Below are 27,863 nucleotides of genomic sequence, written 5' to 3' on the forward strand. Positions count from 1 at the left end.
AAGAAAAAGGATTCAAAAAAACCCCCCAAACTCATAACTGGAGGAAAAAAATTTCCACTTAAGGGGAACTGATAATGTCAAGAGGAAGAGCAGAGCAGGGGTGGGATGAGACACTGACAGGCGGCTATTCTTGTGTAAAGTGCGTCTGGTAAGACAGATAGGCCTGGCATAAAGTCTCACAGTTTGGATGAAACCCTCTGAATTAATTCCTACGCCCCTTTGAACGCGGTGGTGGTCAGATCCTATTCACTTGGACTAGGCATTTTCCCAAATCCTTCCCCTTTCTTGAGGCAAGAACGGTGCCTGGCACATAATAAGAATAATGTTGGTATCTGTTAAGCGCTTCCTATGTGCGGAGCACCGTTCTAAGCGCCGGGGTAGATACAGGGTCATCGGGTCGTCCCACGTGAGGCTCACGGTTAATCCCCATTTTCCAGATGAGGGAACGGAGGCCCAGAGAAGCGAAGCGACTCGCCCACGGTCCCACAGCTGCCAAGTGGCAGAGCCGGGAGTCGAACCCATGACCTCTGACTCCCAAGCCCGGGCTCTTTCCGCTGAGCCACGCCGTGCTTAATACCAATATTGCTATCATTATCCTGATGATATCTGCCCAGTGTCAAGCACTGTACTAAGCGCTGGGGTAGATGCTCGTGGTGTCTGGTGTTGTTCTGAACTCTGCCGAGCACTTAGTACCGTGTTTCGCACACAGTGAGCGCTCAAAAAAATACGACCGAAAGAGTCGTATTTAACGAACGAATGCGGACGGATGCTGTAGTGGATAGAGCGTGGACCTGGGCGGGGGCGGGTCAGAGGATTTGGGTTCTCATACCCACTCGCCCGTTGTGTGACCTTGGACAAGTCACTTCACCCCTGAGTGCCTCAGTTACCTCATCTGTGAAATGGGGCTTAACCCTGCGAGCCCCCGTCGGACGGGGACCGCGTTCAGGGATCTTGGATCTACCACGGTGCTTGTGGGCGGGGAATGTTTCGGCTAATTCTGCTGTACCGTTACTCTCCCAAGTGCTTAGGACGTAGTAAGAGCTCAAGAAATATCATTTATTGACTGACTGCTTAGTAGAGTACCTAGCACAGAGTAAGCACTCAAATACTTTCTTTTAAAAAAGAAACTTCAACTAGATTTCTCAAGGAAACTTGGCGAAGCAGCACGGCCAGGTGGAAAGAGCACGGGCCCGGGAGTCAGAGAAACTGAGGTCTGATCCCAGCTCCATCCCTCGTCGGCCGTGTGACGTCGGGCACATCGCTTCACTTCCCTGGGCCTTCTCGAGCCCGGGCTGTTGCCACCGAGCCATGCGGCTTCCGTGCAAGGCACGTGAACATTTCCCAGCTATGTCTTTGGGGCAAGGTTATTTGAAACCTCAATTACGTCTCCTAGGTTCAGAGCTGAGCAAAAATCAACGTCGGCGATCTTGCAACGCGTTTTTCTTTGTCTGCCCGTCACTAATAAAACATCCTTAGACCAGCAAGATGCGCAACAGTCGATCGTATTCATCGAGGCCTGTGTGCAGATCTCTGTACTAAGCGCTTGGGAGAGTATAACAGACACATTCCCCGCCCACAACGAGCTTACAGTCCGGAGGCAAGCTAACAGTTTGGGTTTATGAGTGGCAGGGGTGGAAGCAAAATTCTCAATTCGCAGCTGTCGCCGGTGTCTCCGTTTCTTTACAGAAGGCTGGAGCACTTCCCCACATGGCTCTGTTTGCTAGAATGCTGGTGGGTTCGATTTGCATTAGAGGTGAGAACACGTTTAAAAAGCAGAATTGCAAAGCTGCAGCTTGTGACAGAGGAAGAGATCTGATGATGTTGGCGTTTGTCAAGCGCTGACCGCGTGCACAGCACTGTTCCAAGCGCTGGGGTAGACACGAGGTTGTCCCACGTGGGGCTCACGGTCTTCATCCCCATTTTCCAGATGAGGGAACTGAGGCGCAGAGACCTGAAGTGGCTTGCCCACAGTCACGCAGCCGACAAGTGGCAGAGCTGGCATTAGATCAGAACTCTACGTTCCCACTGGGGTGGGGAGAAATTGCACGGCAGGTGACGCAAATGATCATCTTCTACCTGTGTAATCCATGAGGGATTACGTGTAGGATTACTGCATCAGCCTCCCTGTTGCCCTCCCAGCTTCCTGTCCCCCCCCACCCCAGTCCATACTTCACTCTGCTGCCCGGGATCATCTTTCTGCGAAAACGTTCGGAACGCGTCAGCCTCCTCCTCCGAAACCTCCAGTGGTTGCCCGTCCACCTTCCTATCAGACAGAAGCTCCTCACCGTTGGCTTTCAATCGCTCCATCACCTCGCCGCCTCTCACCTCACCCGTCTCCTTCTACAACCCAGCCCGCACACTTGGCTCCTCCAGCGCGAACCTTCTCGCCGGGCCTCGGTCTCGAGGCCGACTCCTCGCCCCCATCCTGCCTCTGGCCCGGGACGCCCTCCCTCCTCAAATCCGACAGTGACTCTCCCGCCTACTGAAGGCACCTCTCCTCCAAGAAGCCTTCCCAGACTACGCCCCGCTTTTCCTCATCTCCAACTCCCTTCTGCATCACCCCAACCTGCTCCCTTTTCTCTTCCCCCGCTCCCACAGCGCTTATGTCCGCATCTGTGATTTTATTCGTATCGACCTCTGCCTCTCCCCGTCTAGACTGTACGCTCACTGTGGGCAGGCCATGTCGCTGTTGACTGTTTTGTACTTTCCCAAGGGCTCCGCAGACAGTAAGCGCTCAATTCGACTGAATGAATAAGCAGTAGATCAATCAATGGCACGGGCTGAGCGCTTACTGTGTGCAGGGCACTGTCCTATGCGCTTTGGGAGCGTGATTCCGAAGAGTCGGTCGCCACCTTCCCTGCCCACGAGGAGCTTACGGTCTAGAGGGGGGATAGTATTTATTAAATGCTCCCCGGGAGTGATGCAGTCATCTTTACTGAGCACACGCAGGGTGCGGAACACTGTACTAAACTGCACAATTCTAGGAGTGTGAGGTCGAGCAAATGTTTTCTTAAACATAACCCGCGTGGACTGATTTTATCCGCATCAGCTATATACGTGAACTACGTCGGGAAGCAGTTGGTTCCATTTTCTTTAAACCTTAGTCCTCCAAGTGAGATGAGTTCTTAAAATTCTGCTTAGAGTTCTGCTTAAAGTTCTGCTTAGAGAAGCAGCGTGGCTCAGTGGAAAGAGCACGGGCTTTGGAGTCGGAGGTCATGGGTTCGAATCCCGGCTCGGCCACTTGTCAGCTGTGTGACTTTGGGCGAGTCACTTCACTCCTCGGTGCCTCAGTGACCTCATCTGTGAAATGGGGATTAAGACTGTGAGCCCCACGTGGGACAACCTGAATGCCCTGTGTCTACCCCAGCGCTTAGAACAGTGCTCGGCACATAGTAAGCGCTTAACAAATACCAACATTATTATTATTATTATTATTATTATTAAAATGAGGAAGAAACGAGCTTCGCGCTCATTTTCGCCGACTTCGTTATCCCCAGTGAGTCATCGGTTAGGGAGGACATATCTTTATATAGTTGAATTATTTTTTTCCACTGGAGTTCGGTTGAATTCTCTTAATTCAATTCTTTGGCCACAGATGTGTTGAGAATTCCTCCGTAACTGCCATATCATCAAAGAAAGGAAAAAAAAAAGTATAATGCAACCTTTAATAAAATTTACATTCCTGACCTTTGAAATATGAAGCAGATACTTTTCCCCACTAAACTGTATAATCTTTCATTACCGTGCAAGGGACTATATAGGTATTAAATGAGCTACAAAGGATCTTTCCCATCTTCAATTAATTCAGTATAAATGTATTGAGAATAATAATGAGAGGTAATAAAAACATTAAGAGGGATACAAAGTTCAAAAAAAATTTATATTCCCAACCTCATTTCAAGATAAGGCAAGTAAAGTTTCTTCGTAGATTGAACATACTCCACGATTTAGGAATTAAAAACACTGAAGTTTAAAACACTGCACGAGACCACTATCTTCGAATACGGCCAGCCATTTATGCAGTGATGTATGACATCCCCAAGGACTGAAATATAGTACCACTTCTCGGGGCCTCAGTTCCCTCATCTGTAAAATGGGGATTAACTGTGAGCCTCACGTGGGACAACCTGATCGCCCTGCATCTCCGCCGGCGCTTAGAACCGCGCCCCGCACATAGTAAGCGCTTAACAAACCCCAACATTATTAATGCATTTTAGAGTAAAATTGAGCAACCCAGAATTTAACAAGTAAAAACTACCACAGGATGTTTTTTTTCTCCCCCCTCCAGATTTCTTTTCAGGTGGACTGTAGTGTTTTGTTAATGTCTGTGGAAAGTTGAGGCACTGTGAGAAATTATAATCCTTTTTCTATCTATATTATAATAGCCTTCTTTGAGAAGAGGAAGGGAAAACAAAAAGGCGGAGTGGCACATACAAATAGTAATAATAACGATTACATAAAATAGCTGTAATAATAGTAATATTTTCTAGTCAAAGAGAGCCACCGATGGCCCCGTTTTTCCTTCCGGTCTGGGTGTGACTGAAAAGGATAAGGCGTTGCCAGAGAAGCAGGCTTAGAGGAAAGAACGCTCAGCCCTTTTGTCCATATTTGAAAGTATTGATTTATTTTGTGTCTGTCTCCTCATCTAGACTCTAGCTCCTTTTAGGGAGGGAAGGGTTTCTACTAACTCCCTTGTATCGTACTCTCCCAAGAGCTCAGTGAGGCTCGTTTTCCAATCTTCACTCATCCCAACCCCATGCCGCATCGGTACGTATCCTCACGCTCTGCCCTCGCGCCTATCTGAAGTGTATTCTAGGGTCCGTCTACCCCACGAGGTTGTTAAGCTCCTCGAGGGCAGGGATTATTCATTCATTCGATAGTATTTATCGAGCGCTTACCATGTGCAGACCACTGGACGAAGCGCTTGGAATGGACAAAATCGGCAAGATACGGTCCCCGCCCTTCGCACCGATCCATTTGACTGTGCTCACCCCACTGCCCAGTTCAGTGCTCTGCCCGCAGCAAGTGCTCAGGAGATCTCATTCTGTTAATTTTGTTCGAACCCCGGCTCTGCCCCTTGTCAGCTGCGTGACTATGGGCGAGCCGCTTAACTTCTCTGGGCCTCAGTTACCTCATCTGTAAAATGGGGATTAAGACCGTGAGCCTCCCGAGGGGCAACCTGATTCCCCTGGGTCTCCCCCAGCGCTTAGACCAGTGCTCTGCACATAGTAAGTGCTTAACAAATACCACCATTAGTATTGCTATTGTTTTAATGAGATATTCATCCCCTTCATTCTATTCATCGCTATCGTTCTTGTCTGTCCGTCTCCCCCGATGAGACCGTAAGCCCGTCGAAGGGCAGGGACTGTATCTGTTACCGATCTGTACGTTCCAAGCGCTTAGTCCAGTGCTCTGCACATAGTAAGCGCTCAATAAATACTACTGAAGGAATGAATAAATATCACTGCTGTCAATTAACAGATACTCCCGGGATGACAGTGTGGCTTCATATCACAGCTTGGTAGGGAAGCTGTGCAGCAGGTCGTTCATTCGGTTGTATTTATTCAGTTGTGTTCATCACCCTATTTATTTTGTTTATTTCGTTTAATGAGATGTACATCGCCCTGATTCTATTTATTTGCCATTGTTTTAATGAGATGTCCTTCCCCTCGACTCTACTCATCGCCGTCGTGCTCGTCCGCCCGTCTCCCCCGATTAGACCGTGAGCCCGTCGAAGGGCAGGGACCGTCTCTATCTGTTGCCGACCTGTCCATTCCAAGCGCTTAGTCCAGTGCTCTGCACATAGTCAGCGCTCGATAAATACTATTGAATGAATTTATTGAGTGCAAAACGCTGTGCTAAGCACTTGGGAGAGTACAGCAATTAACCGGCCCAGTCCCTGCCCCCGACGAGCTTACAGCCTGGAGATGAAGGAGAAAGGCAGGGAGTGATACCCAGATCTCCGTACCTCATCTGACAGCATCGGTAAATGGTAGCTAATAACGTTGGAATCCGTTAAGCGCTTACTATGTGCCGAGCACTGTTCTCAGCGCGGGGGCAGACACGGGAATCAGGTTGTCCCACGTGGGGCTCACGGTCTTAATCCCCATTTTACAGATAAGGTAACCGAGGCACCGAGAAGCTAAGTGACCTGCCCAGAGTCACCCAGCTGCCAGGTGGCCGAGCCGGCATTCGAACCCGTGACCTCTGACTCCAAAGCCCGGGCTCCTTCCGCGGAGCCCCGCTGCTTCACAGCAATATAGACTTCAGCAGTTACCTATAGGTCTGTCCTGGGAAGTAAATTAAGATTCTGGGCTGCGGATTAATGGCGTGGCGGAGCCGAGGGTTATCTGTTTCTCCTCACCAGAGGAATCGAGCAGGGATGTGGAGCGGGCCTGGTCCTAGTCAGTTTATCCTAGGGATGCGGCACAAAGCCTGCACGCAAGACCTCGGTGCTTAATACGGCGGCCGGCTGAGTGAGCGTTTAATTCCAAGCGCTCAGTACGGTGCTCTGCACATAGTAAGCGCCCAATAAATACTATTGAATAAGCACTGGGGCGGCGGGGGGGCTACACAAGGTAATGAGGTCGAACCCAATCTCCGCCCCACGGGGGGGCTCACAGTCTTAACCCCCATTTTACACACGAGGTAACTGGGGCCCCGAAAGGTGTAGCGACTCGTCCAAGGTCACACAGCAGACAAGCGACGGAGCCAGGATTCGAACCCAGCACTTAAAACCGTGCCTGGAACAGAATAAGCACTTAAATACCTTGCGAAGTGACTTGCCACTCTGTGCCTCGGTTCCTTCGTCTGTAAAACGGGGATTAACCGGGAGCCTCACGTGGGACAGCCTGATTATTCCGTATCTCCCGCGGCGCTCGGAACGGCGCTCTGCACGTAGTAGGTGCTTAACCAAAGCCAACGTTATTATTAAATACCATTATTATTACTATTATTATTCTACGCCCTTGGCAGTTCTCCAGGGTGCCTGGAATCGGCTGAGACAGGTAGGATTTCCAACCTTCCTTTCCGCTCAAAGGAAGGATTGCGTTCCTGAATTAGGCCGCTCACCTACCAAGATTCTGGCTGAGAACGTCCTCCTTCTTCCAGCGAGCAGATAAACGAGACCCTACCCCGGATGTTGCCTCGATCCGTGAAATTTAATGAGCACCTAGTGTGCTTTTTTAATGGCACTTGTCAAGCGCTCCCTACGTGCCGGGGGTAGAGATAAGGTAGGTGGGCCGCGGTCCCTGCCCCACATGGGGCTCCCAGTCTTAAGCCCCATTTGACAGATGCGGTAACTGAGGCAAAGAGAAGCGAAATGACTGTAAGCTCATCTTGGGGACTAGGTCTGATCACTGCCGGAGTCTCCCAGGTGCTTAATCCAGCGCTCCGCACACAGTAAGTGCTCGATAAATGCGAACGAATGAACGAATGAACCCGCTCAGGGTCACAAAGCGGGATTAGATCCCAGGCCCGTGTTCTCTCCGCTAGACCGCACCGCCTTCCACGCATTCGGAAGAGCGCGGTACTACAGAATCGGTAGACGCTTTTTTCCCCGCCCACGACGAGCTTACAACCTAGATAATAATGATAATGTCGCTATCTGTTAAGCGCTTGCTTACTATGTGCGGAGCGCTGTTCTAAGCGCTGGGGCGGATGCAGGGTCATCGGGTCGTCCCACGCGGGGCTCACGGTTAATCCCCATTTTCCAGGTGAGGGAACGGAGGCACAGAGAAGCGAAGCGACTCGCCCACGGTCACCCGGCTGCCGGGTGGCCGAGCCGGGAGTCGAACCCACGACCCCTGACTCCGAAGCCCACGCTCTTTCCACTGAGCCACGCTGCTTCCCCGGATGAGGGGACATACTATAAATAATTTACAACTGCGTACCTACGTACTGCGGGACTGAGGGTGGGGTGATGCCCAGATGCCCAGCCAAGTGCACAGCCGCAGAAGGGAGAGGGAGTCGGGGAAGAGAGGGCGAGATCAGGGAAGGCTTCTTGGAGGAGGTGTGACTTAACGAGGCTTCGCCGGAGGGGAAGGTGTCGGTCTGGCGTCGGTGGAGCGGGGACAGAGTTCGAGGCCACGTTCGGGAGGACGCGGGCAAGGAGTCGGCAGCAAGACAGACGGGATGGGGGCACGGCGAGAAAACTGGCGCTAGAGGAGCAGCGTGGCTCAGTGGAAAGAGCCCGGGCTTGGGAGTCAGACGTCACGGGTTTGAATCCCGGCTCTGCCACTTGGCAGCCGTGTGCCAGTGGGCGAGTCGCTGCACTTCTCTGTGCCTCCGTTCCCTCATCTGGAAAATGGGGATTAAGACCGTGGGCCCCACGTGGGACAACCTGATTGCCCTGCGACTACCCCGGCGCTTAGAACGGTGCTCTGCACATAGTAAGCGCTTAACAAATACCAACATTATTTATTCAGAGGAGTGAAGCGGGCGGGCCGGGGTACGGTAGGATAAAATAACAATTATGGTATTTGGTAAGCGCTTCCAAGGTGTCGGGCACCGTACTAAGCGCCGGGCTGGACACGAGCAAATCGGGTCGGACACAATCCCCGTCCCGCGTGGAGCTCGGTCTCAATCCCCATTTTACAGAGGAGGGAACTGAGGCCCAGAGAACTGAAGCGACTCGCCCAAGGTCGCACGGCGGACTCGCGGACGGGCCGGGATTAGAACCCGTGACCACCCGACTCCCAGGCCCGGACTCAATCCGCTAGGCCACGCTGCTTCTCGGCGAGGAAGGAGGGGGAGAGCCGATTGAGCGCTTTAAAGGCGACGGCGAGGAGCGTCTGGCGGATGCGGAGGGGAGCCCCCGGGGCGGGGAAAGCACGCGCTCGGGTTATTTTTCCAATTTCGGTGATAGTTTGCCGTGAGCCACCGTAGTTCCACACGGGGCTTCACAGTATACACCGTGAGACAGCTATCTGGCACGGAGGCGCAACCCGTGGCCGGAGAACAAAACATCTCGGCCTACCCTCGCCGTCGGCTGGCAGACTCTGGGCTCTCTGCCATTTTGTACGCCAGCGAGGCCTTCCGCGCCCACAGGATAAATCTTCACAGCCCATTACTTGGGAATCGGTAGGTAATCAAAGGACGGTCCGAGGGAGGGGAGTTGGGGGAAGGAAGTCGGGAGGAAAATAACCGGCTTCAAGCCGCAACCTCCGCTCCAAACAGAAACTCCTCACTCTAGGCTTCGAGGCCGGCCGTCCCCTCGCCCCTTCCCACCTCTCCTCCCTCCTCTCTTTCCCCCGGCCACCCCGCACGCTCCGCGCCTCCGCCGCCCGCCTCCTCGCCGGCCCTCGGCCTCGCCCGTCCCGCCGTCGACCCCCGGGCCGCGCCCCCCCGCGGTCCCGGAACGCCCTCCCTCCTCACCTCCGCCAGGCTCATTCTCTTCCCCTCTTCAAATCCCTACTTAAGACTCACCTCCTCCGAGAGGCCTTCCCAGACTGAGCTCCCCCCTCTTTCCCTCTGCTCCCTCTGCCCCCCCCTTCACCGCTCCGCAGCCGAACCCCCTTCTCCCCGCTTTCCCTCTCCTCCTCCCCCTCGGCTCCGTACTCGTCCGCTCGACTGTATGGATCTTCACCACCCTATTTATTTCGTTTAACGAGATGTACGTCACCCTGATTCTATCTAGTCGCCGTCGTTTTTACGAGATGTCCTTCCCCTCGACTCTACTCATCGCCGCCGTGCTCGTCCGCCCGTCTCCCCCGATTAGACCGTGAGCCCGTCGAAGGGCAGGGACCGTCTCCATCTGTGGCCGACTTGTCCGTTCCAAGCGCTTAGTCCAGTGCTCTGCACGTAGTAAGCGCTCGATAAATACTATCGAATGAATGCCTAAGGGGAATATACTTTTCCACCTCGTTAGCCAGGTACTTAGGGCCTTGGCGTGACCATCTTCTGAGCTGGCCAAGGAGAAAAGGAACCGGAAGGCGAGACAGACAGAAACTATTTCTTACCCTTGTGACTGCTGCGGATTCGACCCACCTTCGACGGCCTGCGAAGTCACTTCGGAGCCTCCCGGGACTGGTGATGGTGAAGCAGAGAAGAGCAGAGAAGCGGCGAGGCCTGGTGGAAAAAGCACGGGCCTGGGAGTCAGAGGACGTGGGTTCTAATCCCGGCTGCCCAGACTAAGGCCCCTTTCACCTCGGCTCCCCCTCTCCACCCCACTGCCCCCACTCGCTCCGTCCTCTCTACCCCCCTCCCTGCCCCACAGTACTTGTGTTAATATAGAGTCACAATATCCTACACAGAATATATTCAGAGAAGCGGCGTGGCTCAGTGGAAAGAGCCCGGGCTTGGGCGTCAGAGGTCATGAGTTCGAATCCGGGCTCTGCCACTTTCATTCATTCATTCAATAGTATTTATTGAGCGCTTACTATGTGCAGAGCACCGTACTAAGCGCTTGGGATGAACAAGTCGGCAACAGATAGAGACGGTCCCTGCCGTCCGACGGGCTCACGGTCTGATCGGGGGAGACGGACGGACGAGAACGATGGCGATAAACAGCGTCGAGGGGAAGAACATCTCGTAAAAACCGATGGCGACTAAATAGAATCGAGGCGATGTACGATTCATTAACAAAATAAATAGGGTAACGAAAATATATACAGTCGAGCGGACGGGTACGGTGCCGTGGGGATGGGAAGGGAGAGGTGGAGGAGCGGAGGGAAAAGGGGAAAATGAGGCTTTAGCTGCGGAGAGGTAAAGGGGGGATGGCAGAGGGGGTAGAGGGGGAAGAGGAGCTCGGTCTGGGAACGCCTCTCGGAGGAGGTGAGTTTTAAGTAGGGTTTTGAAGAGGGAAAGAGAATCAGTCTGGCGGAGGTGAGGAGGGAGGGCGTTCCGGGACCGCGGGGGGACGCGACCCGGGGGTCGACGGCGGGACGGGCGAGGCCGAGGGACGGCGAGGAGGCGGGCGGCGGAGGCGCGGAGCGTGCGGGGTGGCCGGGGGAAAGAGAGGAGGGAGGAGAGGTGGGAAGGGGCGAGGGGACGGCCGGCCTCGAAGCCTAGAGTGAGGAGTTTCTGTTCGGAGCGGAGGTCGATAGGCAACCACCGGAGTTGTTTAAGAAGGGGAGTGACGTGCCCGGATCGTCTCTGCGGGAAGATGAGCCGGGCGGCGGAGTGAAGAATAGACCGGAGCGGGGCGAGAGAGGAGGAAGGGAGGTCAGAGAGAAGGCCGACACGGTAGTCTAGCCGGGCTATAACGAGAGCCCGTAACAGTGAGGTAGCCGTTCGGGTGGAGAGGAAAGGGCGGATCTTGGCGATATCGTAGAGGTGAAACCGGCAGGTCTCGGTAACGGATAGGATGTGTGGGGTGAAGCAGCTGTGTGTCTGGGGGCAAGTCGCTTCACTTCTCTGTGCCTCAGTCACCTCATCTGTCAAATGGGGATGAAGACTGTGAGCCTCCCGTGGGACAACCTGATGACCCCGCGTCTACCCCAGCGCTTAGAACGGTGCTCGGCCCATAGTGAGCGCTTAACGAATACCAACATTACTTAACTTCTCTGTGCCTCAGTTACCTCATCTGTAAAATGGGGATTAACTGTGAGCCTCACGTGGGGCAACCTGTTTACCCTGTATCTACCCCCGTCTCTACGGTGCTCGGCCCATAGTAAGCGCTTAACAAATACTAACGTTATTATATATGTACATATTTATTAATGCTGGGTATGCATCTAAAATTCTATTTATTCCTACTGACGCCCGTTCGCTTGTTTTATGTCTGTCTCCCCCGTTCTAGACTTTAAGCCCACTGTTGGGTAGGGATTGTCTCTATCTGTTGCTGAATTGTACTTTCCACGCACTTAACACAGTGCTCTGAACACAGCAAGCGCTCGATAAATGCGATCGAATGAATGGATGTCTGCTGTGACACCTTGGGCAAGTCGCTTCACCTCTCTGTGCCTCAGTTGCTTCGTCTGTAAAATGGGTTCAAGACGGTGCCCTCCATGTGGGACAGGGACTGGGTATCTACCCCAGTGCTTAAAACGGTTCTTAAAACACCCCTGGTGGCTCAGTTGAAAGAGCCCGGGCTTGGGAGGCAGAGGTCATTGGTTCGAATCCCGGCTCCGTCACCCGTCAGCCGGGTGACTGTGGGCGAGTCGCTTCGCTTCTCTGGGCCTCGGTTCCCTCATCTGGAAAATGGGGACGAAGACCGTGAGCCTCACGTGGGACGACCCGATGCCCCTGTATCTCCCCCAGCGCTTAGAACGGCGCTCGCCACATAGTAAGCGCTTAACAAATACCAACGTTATTATTAATCCCTAATGATACCCCAGTTACTATTATTAATAGAAGTATTTCTTCAACATCCACTGAACTCCGCACCTAGGAGAGTACGACCCAAGGAAAAGATCTGTTCCCTGCAGGGAATGTGTCCGTTTAATAATGTCGGTATTTAAGCGCTTACTAGGCGCAGAGCACCGTTCTAAGCGCTGGGGGAGATACGGGGTCATCGGGTCGTCCCACGTGAGGCTCACGGTCTTCGTCCCCGTTTTCCAGATGAGGGAACTGAGGCCCCGAGAAGTGAAGCGACTCGCCCCCAGTCACCCGGCCGACGAGTGGCCGCGCCGCGAGTCGAACTCATGACCTCTGACTCCGAAGCCCGTTATATTTTACCCTTCCAAGCATTTAGTCCGGTGCCCTGCGCACAGTAAGCGCTCAGATACGACCGACCGACTGCCAGAAGGACTGCAGAGGGAAGCATTCCTGCACAAAAGGAGTTTACAATCCAAAGAGGGAGAGAGATGTCAAACTATTTACAAATAGAGTAGCCAGAGTAAGTAATGATGCGCATGATGGAGTTTTTTTAAGCGCTTACAATGTGTCAGCTGGGGTCGACACAAGCTAGTCAGGCTGGACCCAGTTTCTGTCCCACGCGTGGCTCAGCGGAAAGAGCCCGGGCTTTGGAGTCAGAGGTCATGGGTTCGACTCCCGGCTCGGCCACTCGTCAGCCGGGTGACTGTGGGCGAGTCGCTTCGCTTCTCTGGGCCTCGGTTCCCTCATCTGGAAAATGGGGATGAAGACTGTGAGCCCCACACGGGACAACCTGATTCCCGTGTCTACCCCAGCGCTCAGAACGGTGCCCGGCCCATAGTAAGCGCTAACAAATACCAACATTATTATTGAGTCGGGGGGTCGCTCCAGCCCTTGGAGTGGTGCTCGGCACGTAGTAAGCGCTTAACAGATACCAACATTATCATCATCATAAGAGTCGGTAGGTCGCTCCAGCGCTTAGAACGGTGCTCGGCACGTACTAAGCGCTTAACAGATACCAACATTATCATCATTATGAGTCGGTAGGTCGCTCCAGCGCTTAGAACAACGCTCGGCACATAGTAAGCACATAACGGATACCGTCATTAGCATTCAAGGTCGCCAGTTCATTCATTCGATAGTATTTATCGAGCGCTTACTATGTGCAGAGCACTGTACTAAACGCTTGGAATGGACAAATCGGCAACAGATAGAGACGGTCCCCCTGCCCTTTGACGGGCTTACGGTCTAATCGACTAAGCCAGTTGTGACGTGGGCCTTCGGCAAAGCATCATTTGCTTTGAGGACCGCGCCACTTCTGAAAACTACATCGGCGCCTTTTTCGTTTCTCTCCGGGAACCCCATCCCGCACTTCCGGAACTTTTCCTCCCGCTTGCAGTTCCAGAATTGGAAGAGTTTTCCGGGGACGGTAGCTTTCCCGGCAGATCCCTCGTCGCGCCCTCAAGCGTGACGGCGTAGGACCGATTGGCTGAGAACGGTCCCTTCCGCAGCCTTTCTTTAGCGACGGGCCAGAGCTTCATTCGAGGCACCGTCCACCTCTGCCCCGGTCGGCCGCACCTCGTCAGATAGATTCGGGGGTTCGGACACGCTTCTCCGGGAAGCCGAGCTCGTCCGGTCCGTCGCAGAGCCGGTTCGGTTCCGGGTTACGAAAGGGGTTAAGGGACAACCCGCCGCCGTGCGGATCTTGCCGACGGGGACGCGTCTCAGCCTCGCGGCCGATCCAAAGCGCCGTGACGTCGCCGTGCCGATTCAGACCCGACAGCCGGCAACAGAGAGGCGTTGAGTCGCGCGGCCGCTTCGACGCGATTCTCTCCGTCACGGTCTGGCCCAGGATGTCGACGTCAGACGAAACAGACCACAACAAAAACGTGTGGGCTTTTGTCCAGCCTGGAGAACCACTGCCGGCCTTTCAGCGCGGCTCAGCGGAAAGAGCCCGGGCTTGGGAGGCAGAGGTCACGGGTCCGACTCCCGGCTCCGCCACTTGGCGGCTGGGTGACTGAGGGCGAGTCACTTCGCTTCTCTGCGCCTCAGTTCCCTCATCTGGAAAATGGGGACTAACCGTGAGCCTCACGGGGGACGACCTGATGACCCTGTATCTCCCCCCAGCGCTTAGAACAGTGCTCTGCACGTAGTGAGCACTTAAACACCAACATTATTATTCATTCATTCGATAGTATTTATCGGGCGCTTACTACGTGCAGAGCACTGGACTAAGCGCTTGCAATGGACAAATGGGCAACAGATAGAGACGGTCCCTGCCCTTCGACGGGCTCACGGTCTAATCGGGGGAGACGGGCGGACGAGAACGGTGGCGATGAACAGAGTCGAGGGGAAGAACATCTCGTAAAAACAGTGGCAACTAAATAGAATCAGGGTGATGTCCATCTCATTAAACAAAATAAAATCTGGAATATTGGTCTCCCGGGATGAAAACAGGGTAGAGTGAAAAACGTTAACAGTGCTGCGACCTGGATGAAGGGGAAACTAATCTTAGGGACGTCGGTGTTTGTTCGGTGCTTTGTGCCAGGCACCGTAATAAACGCTGGGCTAGATACAAGGAAGTCAGGTTGGACACAGTCCCTGTCCCACATGGGACTCAGTCTCAATCCCCATTTAGCAGACGAGGTAACTGAGGCACAGAAGTGAAGCGACTTGTCCAAGGTCCCGCAGCAGACTGGCGGCAGAGCCGGAACTAGAACCCAGGTCCTTCTGACTCCTGTGCCCTAGCCACTAGGCTATGCTGCTTCTCAGCATTCGGAAGAAGGGGCAGCAGCCTTCAAGCGGCGTGGCTCAGTGGAAAGAGCCCGGGCTGGGGAGTCCGAGGTCATGGGTTCGAATGCCAGCTTTGCCACTTGTCAGCTGTGTGACTGTGGGCAAGTCACTTCACTTCTCGGTGCCTCAGTTCCCTCATCTGGAAAATGGAGATTAAGACTGTGAGCCTCACGTGGGACGACCTGATCACCCCGTATCTACCCCAGCGCTTAGAACAGTGCTCTGCACATAGTAAGCGCTTAAACGCCAACATTATTATCCTGAAGCTCGGTCGCTCTGGGACAAGCAGCGTGGCCTACTGAAGGAGACTGGGCCCGGGAGTCGGAAGACCTGGGTTCTAGCCCCGGCTCCGCCACTTGTGTACCGGGTGACCTTGGGCAAGTCGCTTAATTCTCTGGGCCTCAGTTACCTCACCTCTAAAATGGGGATAAATGTGGAGGGCCTCACGTGAAACCTGGACTGGGTCCCCTCCTGATCGGCTTGGATCTACCCCAGCCCTTAGTACAGTGCCTAGCACATAGTAAGTGCGTAACAAGTGCCATAAAAAATGAAATTACAGACTTTCAAGAACACCACCTTCCAGATTAGGGGCTTTAGCAACTCTCTCTTTCCTCCTCCACCCAACGGGTGTCAGCTTCCTTCGCTAGGCCTCAGTGTTGGAGGGGAGTTGGGATGCTTAGAATGGCATTTCCCGCTCCCTTTCCCAGCTTTTTCCACCTCTGCCCTTGCCAGATTCCGTTTCCATCCCTGCCCCTCGGTCCCGGAGCTGGAGAAGGTGCCGATGGTCACGGGGACGAGCGGCCGCTCCTAAGCAAACACTTTACTCAACACCAGGAGAGGTGAAGTGACCACGGATGTTCCCCGGGGTGGGAAAGTCATCACGGAAGTCACTGTTTTTACCTCAGGTTGGAATTGCTCTGCTTCCGTTTCACTGGCTCCGAGGGATTCCGGCGAACCCTCTGTTAGTTTAGAACTTGAGCTTCGGGAAGTTTCCTTTCTAAACGATTTAAAATGCTTTCTAAAGTACTTGTTCGCAAAGTATTTGGGGGGCCTCCTGAAGGCGTCATTGTCATATTTATTTTCCATTTTAAAATTTGGGAGAAGGCCACGAATCCTCCGGGCTACCTCCCCACATGACTTTTATTCTATGAATCTTCACCACTTTGGTAATGGAAGATTACGTCTTTTGCAGGAATCCCATTATCTCCCCGAGGGAAGTTGGATATCCCAGTGCTCTTTAAACCCGACATTATGAAATTATACGAAGGGCTAGTGGTCGTCCATATGGTGAAGGCCAATGGTGAAAACTGGCCTTATAGCAACCTTGCTGAATTGAACACAGAAATGAAGAGGTAATTTTTCATAAAGTAATGGAAAAATATTGATTCTATTAAGACTGCTTCCAGGCGTGTATTACGGTTAAAAAAAAAATGAAACCTCTCGCAAGCTTCCAGTATTAGAAAAAAGGACTGGGCAAGGCTGGGGCAAATAGCTAGGGAGGATGGGCAAAAGGGGAGGGAATCTGCTTGTGCCTGATTTGATCTGAAAGTCGACTCTGGACATCAAAGTCAACAGTGAAATAATAATGATAATTATGGTATTTGTTAAGTGCTTACTATGTGCCAGGCACTGTTCTAAGCGCTGAGGTGGGTACAAGCTCCGTGGAGTAGCACCGTGGCTTAGTGGAAAGAGCCCGGGGAGGTCACGGGTTCTAATCCCGGCCCCGCCGCTTGTCTGCTTGTGTGACCTTGGGCGAGTCACTTCACTTCTCTGTGCCTCAGTTACCTCATCTGCAAAACGGGGATGAAGACTGTGAGCCCCACATGGGATAACCTGATTACCCTGTATCTACCCCAGTGCTTAGAACAGTGCTCGGCACATACCCTAAGCATTTAAATAACAAATACCACCATTATATACACGCAAATCAGGTTGGACTGTCCCTGTCCCACATGAGGCTCACAGTCTTAATCCCCATTTTACAGATGAGGGAACTGAGGCCCAGTTAAGTGACTTGCCCAAGGTCACAGCAGATAAGCAGCGGGGCCGGGATTAGAACCCATGATCTTTTGACTCCCGGGACTCTATCCACTACGCCGGGCTGTTTCTCGTCAGCGGAGACGGATGGGGTTCTCTGACTGGATTATAACCAAGCAAGCGAGAGACTGAGATAACGTAGATACTGGGGCCAAAGAGAAGTCTCACCTTTTTGAAACAAGTCTTTGCATCACTGCCTTTTGCCACTGAGGAAGAAGCCACAGACCCTCCCCATCCCTCCCGGGAACCTACTGCTCAGGATAACGCTAATCCCTTGTTTTCGCCCCGTTGCCATATCTGATGGTTTTATGATCAAGGCTGCCCCCGACCCCTTATGCTCATTTACGAGAGCTTTATCGATAATAAGAGTGGCATTCGTTAAGCGTTTACTCTATGCCAGGCATCAGGGTAGATACGGTTATAGGCAGACTGGGCAGAGTTCCTGTCCCCTCTGGGGCTCACAGTCTAAGAGGGAGGGAGGGCACACATTTAATCCTGATTTGGCAGATAAGGACACTGAGGCACGGAGAAATTAGGGGGGTCTCATCCAAGGTCACGGCGGGCAAGTTGCGGAGTTGGGGTTAGAAGCCAGGTTCTTACTTCCCCCCCTGCCGCCCCCGCCCCGAATAGATCACGTTGTTTCTCGAAAGTCATTGATTTACAAATAAGTCTAATGTTCAGCCAGTCAGGCTAACTGTTGAAATTTTTCCTGCCCTTCTCTCTCTCTCCATATTCCCATCTCTCCTTATGTCCCCTCATCCCCAGAGCTCCACTCACCACTCCAGCCCTGGAGAATATACCATCTCTTCTCTCCCCCTCACTCCACCCCCCCCCCTCGCCATGAAATCCCCAGCTTAACTGGGCCTCAGTTACCTCATCTGGAAAATGGGGCTAAAGACCGTGAGCTCCTTGGGGACACGGGTCGTGTCCGACTAGAATGACTGTAGATGGAGGTGGGGCATTCTCGGAGAGATGTGTCCGAGGAGTCGCTATGGGTCGGAGACAGCTTGACATAAGACAAGACCCCAGTGCTTAGTACAGTGTCTGTCACGTAGTAAGCGCTTGTACCCCCAAAGATAAAACCCCCTCAAAATCCAACAAATCCCTCCGTAACTATTTCTCACGGCACTTTGCTAAGTATTTAATTTCACCCTTGGTCTCTGCCTACTGTTTAGCGTCAATATTGGGATTTATTGAGCACTTATTCTGTGCAGAGCATTGTGCTAAGCACTGTAGTACAGTACAGAGTTGGCAGACATTCCCTGCTCAGAACGAGCTTACAGTCTAAAGAGGAAAGCTGTTTCCTCATCTTTGTGCGTGCTCTTTTTCCCAACCATTTCCCTCCTGGTTTTGCCACGCTACCCTTTCCCAACCACTACTCTCCTCTCACTTCTCCACCATCCTGAGCTACATCATTTCTTCAGCCAACTCTGACCTTTAATAATTTATTTACCCCCTCTCCTCAGCGCTTGGGTTTGTATGTCTACTGAATTCGTTTCAATTTGTCCGCTCTGCTAATTTCTGACCCTTCAGTTTCCCCCGTTAGAGCAAATTATTTTGATTTTCTGTACATCTCAAATATCCAAGACAGGGTCCTCAGATGCTATAACTACAATATGGATCTTTTTAAATTCCAAATAGCATCACGAGAGCCAGGAATGGAGAAATCCGTGGAATACGTTGGATCTACCCTATTCATGGAATCCCCGAAGCTCCGCCCTCCAAGTCAGCCCCAAGTATGTTTTTCTGTGCTTTTACAGTTAACGGCTCAGAGCCGCTGACTTCGGGAAGGTAAAAGAATAAATTTGGCGGCCTAGAGCGGCATTAAATTTCACCGAGAAAAATGTCCCGTCACTAGGAATAACTCGTGCTTGCTCTGACAACGGTTCAGTAAGACCAAAAGAGTTTTTGCTATGTATTATCGTTGGGAGGGAAGAGTCATTAAGCGCCTCAAAGCTGCACGCAAGGCCATCCATAATGCAAACTGTTCTGTCCTTCCCGTAATTCGGGAAGTTGGGAAGGGGGACTCTTCCCTTCCACCTGCTCTCCACTCAGCAGGGAATGGGAGTTGGAGTCACAATATCTAATAGCAAGATGCAGGTGAACCCCCCTCCTCAGCCTCCCAACATCCTAAAGGCCCCCGTCCCCCATCAGCTCAACCCCGGTGCTGGAATTATTTTTTTTTACTGGATGGTACTTGTTAAGCGCTAAGTGTGTGTGAAATACTGTCCTAAGCACTGCGGTAGATACAAGTTATTCAGCTTAGAACAGTGCTGGATACCTAGTGAGCTCAGATCTTATCATTTAATTCACTTTGTTGAAGTTATTAAATGACTATTTAGAGTATACAGTCACGTCAAGCCTAGATTTGCAGTAGATTGTCTATAAAGTCCTTTTCCCACCCCCCATTATCCATATTTTCAATTATACACCAAACAGAGGTTACAAAAAAGCTTCCATGTTCCAATTTTTTTTTTCTAATCAGGCTATAGGCCCTTAAAAAGTAAAATATGCTCCTCGCATGGCAGACATGGAGCTTTATTAATCATACATCAAAGAAATGAGGAAATATAACATTCTTAAGCGACTAGCGATGTTGTATAGAGCTATCAGATGTAAATGCCCTTCAATTTTCCAAATGAAATGCCTGACTTGAAAAATAGACATGTTGCTTCTCTTCTCCCCCGACCTACCAGGGGAAGGGGACTGGAATAAAACTGCCAGAGAGAGAGCTCATCCTTAAACAATCTAACAGTTGTGTTCTTACACAAGGATGCATTACCATGACGAAGATGACAGTTGTCCTAAATAAACTCCACATAACCCGCTGGTTCCCGATAGTTGAATCCGGATGCCTAAAACAAGTTTTCCTTGCCCGACTCTATTCCGTATAAGTTTGAGGGAAGGTCAGAAAAAACACATTTCAAACATCTTCCCACGATCCAAATGAAACCACTTTGTAGTAGACTGCGACCCACAAAGATGTGATCCGTAGGAGAAAACTGCTCCACAGACTCGGTTGGGAAATTTTACGGAAGGGGAGAAAAAGGAGCTCAGAAGAAACTGTGCTATTTTAAATTAATAACCTAGTGAACCCAGAGAAACAGTGTGGCCTAGTGGAAGAACTATGGACCTGAGAGTCAGAAAAGCTGGGTTTTAATGCCTGCTCTTCATTCAATAGTATTTAATAATAATGTTGGTATTTGTTAAGCGCTTACTATGTGCAGAGCACTGTTCTAAGCGCTGGGGGAGACACAGGAGCATCAGGTTGTCCCACATGGGGCTCACAGTCTTCATCCCCATTTTCCAGATGAGGGAACTGAGGCACAGAGAAGTGAAGCGACTTGCCCACAGTCACACGGCTGACAAGTGGCAGATCTGGGATTCGAACTCATGACCTCCGACTCCAAAGCCCGTGCTCTTTCCACTGAGCCACGCTGCTTCTCTATTTATTGAGCACTTAATATGTGCAGAGCACTGTACTAAGCGCTTGGAATGGACAAATCGGTAACAGATAGAGACAGTCCCTGCCCTTTGACGGGCTTACGGTCTCATCGGGGGAGACGGACAGACAGGAACAGTAGCAATAAATAGAATCGAGGCGATGTACATCTCATTAACAAAATAAATAGGGTAATGAAAATATATACAGTCGAGCGGACGAGTACGGTGCTGAGGGGAGGGGAAGGGAGACGGGGAGGAGCGGAGGGAAAGGGAGGGGAACAGGGCTTAGCTGAGGGGAGGTGAAGGGGGGCGTAGAGGGAGCAGAGGGAAAAGGGGAGCTCAGTGTGGGAAGGCCTCTTGGAGGAGGTGAGCTTTAAGTAGGGTTTTGAAGAGGGGAAGAGAATCAGTTTGGGGGAGGTGAGGAGGGAGGGCTTTCCAGAACCGCGGGAGGACGTGGCCCGGGGGTCGACGGCGGGATAGGCGACAACGGGGCACCTAAGGCAAGCCACTTCACTTCTCTGGGCCTCAGTTTCTTCATAACATACAACGTGAAGCTGTCCTCTCTCCTACTTAGACTATGAGCCCCCCGTGGGACATGGACTGGGTCCAACTTGATTATCTTACATCTATAGCGCTTAGAGCATGGTTAGCCCAAAGTCAGTGTTTAACAAATACCACACTTATTAGAAACCGTTCTGCCGGAATCTCCGCTTCTGAGATTTGAGGACCTGCCAATTTCAGATGTTTAACTGGTCGCATAATGCCGCGAAGGAAATATTTTTTGAAGCAGTCATCCTAAATCCCGGAAAAGATTACCAAATGATTGCCGCACAACAGACGTCCCTTAAAGTAATTGTATATTCAAGCATAACTTCTTGCCCCGATTAGAAATCTACTTTTTTCAGAAATTAAAAACAAACTCTAAGGTGACCTGTGCCGGGAACGTGTTCGCAGTTCAGAAATGGAGAAAATATCGATTCTATATTTTCCAAGATTTTCTCTCAGTTCCTCTAAACTGTTGAACTCACTGTGGGCAGGGAACATGCCTACCAGTATCACACTCTCCCAGGTGCTTAGTACAGTGCTCTGCACACAGTAGGCCTTGAACAAATATCACTGATAGATTGGAGGGTTTATTGACACACCTTAATTGCCCGAAAACAAGGTACTTTTCCCTAGATTCAGTCATCTCAGTGACCTTGAATCTTTTCCCCAATCCAAGCAGCCCCTAACGCCACTGCAAAACAGCTTTCTTAAGGGTAGGGAGTAGTGGGTAACTTTCGATTATCAGCTGAACCAGAACACTGAATTCAGGTGATAAATTCTCTTTCGTCTTCTCTAGCCGTCATATCCTGCAAGGCCAGAAGGCGTGTGGAGGAAAGGATGGAGGTGCTGCTTACGGGTGTGGTTCCTGGAGGGAGAGCTGTGCAAGAGCCGAGAGATTTTGTCGTGCGCCCCAAAAATCTCACACCCAAACTTGACACCCAGACCCGACTGCAGATCGCCGAGGGTAAGAATAGCACGATAATGAACCGGGCAAGATTTATTCTCCGTTCTCAGAAGCATCAGGCCTTGTTAGCAGCAGCATTTCTGCTAAAAATTATTCATCTAGTTTAATATCTTAGACGGTAGCTAACCTTTACTTCATACCTCCGGAGACAAGCCTATTCAATGAATGGAATTTTAAAAGAGTGTTACGGCAGGGTGAAGGTTCTCACCTCACCCTTTTGATAGAAACAAAAAACTTTGTTTTGATTAGTGAGAAAGGGAATGAAGAAATCCTCAGATAGAGTAGGGGGGGTGGGAGTCGGCGGGACCTGAGTTCTAATGCCCGCTCCTCCGCTTGTCCGCTGCGTGATCCTGGACAAGTCGCTTCACTTCTCTGTTACTCGGTTGCTTCATCTGAAAACGGGGGGAAAAGGCTGTGAGTCCCAAGAGGGACATATACCAGGTCTCATCTGATTAGCTTCTATCTACTCTAGGGGTTAGTACAGTGCCTGGCACATAGTAAGCGCTTACCAAATACCATAAAGATAAAAAAATATAATTACAGAATCCCTTGTTTTCCCCTCTTTTTTCTATATTCCCTAATTGATGGTATTTGAGTACTGTTTTAAATGCTTACAAACTGCAGATAGTAGGTACTGTAATAGTTAAGATTGTGATATTCTCTCTGCGCGTCTATTTTTAGTTATTGACCTAGAATACCTATGCACAAAGATTGGTAGATGTACATATGGTGAGAAGTGGCTTCCTGATTTTCTCACTGGCATCATTTCTGCCTGAAGTGCTGTCCGTAATTTGGGACACAGAAGCTTTAAACGTTAAACGCAACCGATATCTTTGGAATAGTTAGCATTTAACTTTTTTTGACCCCGAAATAATTTACGTGCCAAAGTATGGGGCAGGTGTTAGAATAATGTAATTATCTGGCTTTGCATATTGAAAATGCATATTTATGATATGTTATTATAAACATCATTTCATCTAATTTCCCCAATAGTGAGGCATTTAAATGAAAATGAATAATATGCCTTCAGCATATCACAGAGGCAGCATTTAAGAAGACTCACAGATTGCTGATCTAAGTGCCTGTTTTGTAATTGGGAATAATATTTCATGTTTATTAACCCTGGCTTCTGCATGAATTTTAAGATCTTGATTTGGAACAATGCAAGCTTTTCATGCAAGGGGTATGGTAATGAAATGCTTTGACATCAAGAATATCAGGATCATTTATGTTTCTGACAGTTTTCATAATGCTGTCAGTGACATTATAATGCCATTCTTCCTTAGATGGATTTGATGCCTGTCAGGAAATCAAATTGAATGCTTCTATTTTAGTCTTCTGGAGGATTCGAGTAATAATATAAGTAAAATTATGAAGCAGACAGATAACGCGCCAAGCTGTGCTTCCTTTCTTTCTAAAAGAGTTGATTTTTTCAGTGGGGATAGATGATGTTCAGTAAGCGAGTTTTCCATACAAAGTTAGATTATTATAATCCGATGAAGACCTCAGTTAAACAGCTAGGACTAGATATTTTTATATTTGAACTGTTGGGACAAAACTAAATCCAAGAGATGTGATCCTGAGAGATGCCTGAAAACACTTCCCCACAGTGATCCTGTCCAACATTTACCAAATTAAGTGAAAATAGTCCACACGAACTATTCGTGATTAGACTGTGAGCCCGTCATTGGGCAGGGATTGTCTCTATCTGTTGTCGAATTGTACATTCCAGGCGCTTAGTACAGTGCTCTGCACAAAGTAAGTGCTCAATAAATACTATTGAATGAATTAGTGAATGTCCTCCAGAAAGTGACCGATTCTGCTAAGAGAGCTAGGTGGTTAATTTGAAAACATCATCCATAGTTGGGGAAAAATGAGGGGTCCATCATTTGTATATATTCAGTTATTTAATAATTTTGGTACTTGTTAAGCACTTACCGTGTGCCAAGCACTGTTCTCAGCAGTGGGGTAGATAAAGGTTAATCGAGGTGAACACAGTCCCGGATCTTCGTGGAGCTCACAGTCTTAATCCCCATTTCACAGAAGAGGTAATGGAGGCCCAGAGAAGTGAAGTGACTTGCCCAAGGTCACGCAGCAGATATGTGGCGGAACTGGGATTAGAAGCAAGGTCTTTCTGACTCCCAGACCCGGGGTCTATCCGCTAGGCCCCGCTGCTTCTATTTGGCTAGTTCATCCTGATATTGGCAATACCGCCTGCTATATCCTTCCTCCTCCAGTTTCCACTATTTGCCCATGATTTTTGTTAGTTTCCCCTACTGGAAATTCCTCCCGGGCAGGAAACATGCATCTTCTTTTTTTACTCTACCAAGTGTTAGTACAATACTTAGGTGCTTAGTACAGTGCTCTGCAAATAGTAACCGCTCAATAAATACAATGGAATGAATATTTAATGTTGGTATTTGTTAAGCGCTTACTATGTGCAGAGCACTGTTCTAAGCGCTGGGGTAGACACAGGGGAATCAGGTTGTCCCACGTGGGGCTCACAGTCTTAATCCCCATTTTACAGCAGAAGTAACTGAGGCGCAGAGAAGTTAAGTGACTTGCCCACAGTCACACAGCTGACAAGTGGCCGAGCTGGGATTCAAACCCATGACCTCTGACTCCAAAGCCCATGCTCTTTCCACTGAGCCATGCTGCTTCTCAGCAAACACTCAATATACTATTATTAACTGATTCCATCCTTGTGCTGGGATTCGCACTATTAATTCACCCCAAATTGTCCATTCCAAGCGCTTAGTACAGTGCTCTGCACAGAGTAAGCACTCAAATACTATTGAATGAATGAATAATAATGTTGGTATTTCTTAAGTGCTTGCTATGTGCAGAGCACTGTTCTAAGCGCTGGGGGAGATACAGGGTAATCAGGTTGTCCCACGTGAGGCTCACGATTACAGATGAGAGAACTGAGGCACAGAGAGTGAAGTGACTTGCCCACAGTCACACAGCTGACAAGCGGCAGAGCCGCGACTTGAACCCATGGCCTCTGACTCCCAAGCCCGGGCTCTCTCCACTGAGCCACGCTGCTTCTCTGAATGAATGAATTCACCCCTCCCTCAGCTCCACTCTTACGTAGATATCTGTAATTTATTTCTTCTCCTCTCTACACTGTAAGCTCCTTGAGGACAGGGGATATGTATACCAGCTCTATTGTATTGTACTCTCCCGAGCACTTACTACAGTGCTCTGCGCACAGTAAGGGCTCAATAAACAATTTATTTTTGATCGAATTGGCATGTTTGAAACCACCACTTTCTATGGCAATACGAGCCACATCTCCATGAGGTAAAAGCCCTTTAAAAATACTGAACCCACATATTTCTTAGCAGTGCCATAGGAGGGCTTCACCTTCTATTAAATGAAATTCATTCAATAGTATCTATTGAGTGCTGACTATGTGCAGAGCACTGTACTAAGCGCTTGGAATGTACAAATCGGTAACAGATGGTGGGTGGCAAACTGCTCTTGCTGTAATTTTTATATTAGCTGAAGAGACTCAGCTGTTTTCCCCTTGTGATTACTTTTTTATGGTATTTATTAAGTGCTTACTATATGCCAGGCACTGTTCTAAGCCCTTCTGATTACAAGCTAATCAGGTTGGACACAGTCCGTGTCCCACATGGGGCTCACAGTCATAATCCCCACTTCACAGATGAGGTAACTCAGGCACAGAGAAGTGAAATAACTCTCCCAAGGTCACACAGCAGGCAAGTGGCAGAGCTGGGACTAGAACCCAAGTCCTCCTCACTCCCAGGTCCTTGCTCTAGGCTCTCGTTCTATTCTTAAAATACATTCCTTATTTAAATTTATGAACTTTACTCACTCGGGAATGACAAACCTAAGATGACCCCTGAATTTGAACTCCATCGAAAGAAAGAAGGGTAGATTAATCAAGCTCTCTCCTATTTCATCTGGTGTGTTTGGACACTGAATGACTTACAAAGTCAGAATTTACTCTGTGCACTGGGCCACGCTGCTTCTCTTAGCATACCTTCTATGACGTGCCTTTTGATCAACTCCCCTCTGCCTAAGGACACCATCATATCTGTTTTAATTTTTTAGAGGGAGAGAGATAATATATGTTCACAGATAGAAACTACCTTCCAATATAGCACTTAGTAGGTAGGCTTTCCTGACAAGATAGTAACCAAACCTTTCCTGAAGCTCTCGAATTCCCTCGCCTGTAGCATTTATTAGAACCTTTGATTTTACTTTTCCAAGCCTCGACTGTATATCGTAACCTTTTCCCTTTGTTTTCTTTATATTTTAGGAAAGCAAAAGGTGGCAACTGGGTTGTTAGTGTCCCTGAAGGGTTAATGCAGAAACACACCTATTTTCTAGGTGCAAATTAAGGATGTTCTGTACTAATCTGTTCTTCATTACTTTCAGCTGATTTTAGATTCGTGTGGAATGTTCATCAGCTGAATTCGTTTTAGAGTGATTTGGTGACTGGGGTCACTTAATATAGAAGTAACACAACCTTGAAACGATATAATTAACCACTCATAGCCAGTTGGCAATTATTTTTCATGCCAAGATACTTTGTCCTCCTCAACTCACATTCAAAATTATTTTTTATATGACAAGAGATAGGTTTGAATTTCCACATTACACTCATCTATGACATTTGCCTCCATTGTAAGGTTGACAGAGTATATGACTCTGTAAAAGATGAAGTGTCAGTAAAGATCTTGGGATTTAAAACAGGGAGCTTGTGAAAGTGACTTTCTGTTCGACTCATCAGTCCATTCAATTCAAAGTGGCATTATATTGAAGAAGTTTTTTATCATTCTTAAGAAGGGCTACTTTATTAAAACATCTACCAGGTTGATTTTAAGTTTTTAAACACTCATTAGGTAGGAGCCACTTCTGTTAAAATTGCTCAAGAGTAATAGGCACTAGAAAGTGGGGAAGCAGCGTGGCTCAGTGGAAAGAGCCCGGGCTTCGGAGTCCGAGGTCGTGGGTTCGACTCCCTGCTCTGCCACTTGTCAGCTGTGTGACTGTGGGCGAGTCGCTTCACTTCTCCGTGCCTCAGTTCCCTCAACTGTAAAATGGGGATTGACTGTGAGCCTCACGTGGGACAACCTGATGACCCCGTATCTACCCCAGCGCTTAGAACAGTGCTCTGCGCATAGTAAGCGCTTAACAATACCGACGTTATTATTCAAAAAGGATGAGAGACCAGGGGACCTGGCCAGAGTCAGAAAACCACCCCTGCCTTAATACTTTACAGAACTAAAGAACTGTGATCACACCTACCTACCCCCACGTAGTTACAGTTGAAAAGAAAGCAAAGAAATCAATTCCAATATTTAGAACCACCAACTAAGATTTACAAAAGACACCTTCCAAAATAGATCACACTTATTGAGCCCTTACCGTGTTCAAGGCATTATACTAAACCCTTGGAAGAGTGTAATATAACAGAGCTGGTAGACACACTGCTTGCCCACAATGAGATCATCAACCCCCACTTCCCTGGCCTATCTTCTCCTCAATTTAACTCAAGATTATAGGCTTACCTGTGAGGTGTCAGCTTTTCAGAGATAGATGAATAAAAATAAACTCCCTCCACCACTAGGAAAGGAGGAGAAAGAGGAGTTGCTCCCCTCATAGCAAAAGAAATGAGGAAGGGAAGCCCTTGCCAGCACCTTCCCTTAATTGTGGTGGAAAGAGCACAGGTGGGAAACCCTTTGCATCCTGGGAAGTGTAGTTCCTCCTTTCCTTCCCTGCCGTTTCCTTAGCAACTTTCAACGGGACCCTCTGGCTGTTTTAAACACACAAAAACCTCATCAGAAATACAGTA

General features: G+C 49.7%; 1 protein-coding gene and 1 long non-coding RNA gene across 5 annotated transcripts in view; one reads left to right on the forward strand and one right to left on the reverse strand.

Annotated features, from left to right (window-relative positions):
- CFAP47 (cilia and flagella associated protein 47) overlaps window positions 1-27,863 on the forward strand; it is a 262,759-nt gene that overhangs the window by 212,273 nt on the left and 22,623 nt on the right. For all 4 annotated transcript variants that reach the window (XM_029046522.2, XM_029046519.2, XM_029046520.2 and 1 more), the window contains exons 58-60: window positions 16,241-16,400; window positions 18,727-18,821; window positions 21,872-22,039. In XM_029046522.2, coding sequence (XP_028902355.1) covers window positions 16,241-16,400; window positions 18,727-18,821; window positions 21,872-22,039 — 423 coding nt within the window. The remainder of the gene's footprint in view (window positions 1-16,240; window positions 16,401-18,726; window positions 18,822-21,871; window positions 22,040-27,863) is intronic.
- LOC114805425 lies at window positions 3,518-27,683 on the reverse strand. Its single transcript, XR_003753405.2, has 3 exons — window positions 27,580-27,683; window positions 9,960-10,068; window positions 3,518-3,618 (listed from the first exon to the last, which is right to left on the reverse strand). It is a non-coding gene; the product is annotated as an uncharacterized LOC114805425 (long non-coding RNA).

Source organism: Ornithorhynchus anatinus, chromosome 18 (genome assembly GCF_004115215.2).
Source record: "Ornithorhynchus anatinus isolate Pmale09 chromosome 18, mOrnAna1.pri.v4, whole genome shotgun sequence".
NCBI lineage: Eukaryota > Metazoa > Chordata > Mammalia > Monotremata > Ornithorhynchidae > Ornithorhynchus > Ornithorhynchus anatinus.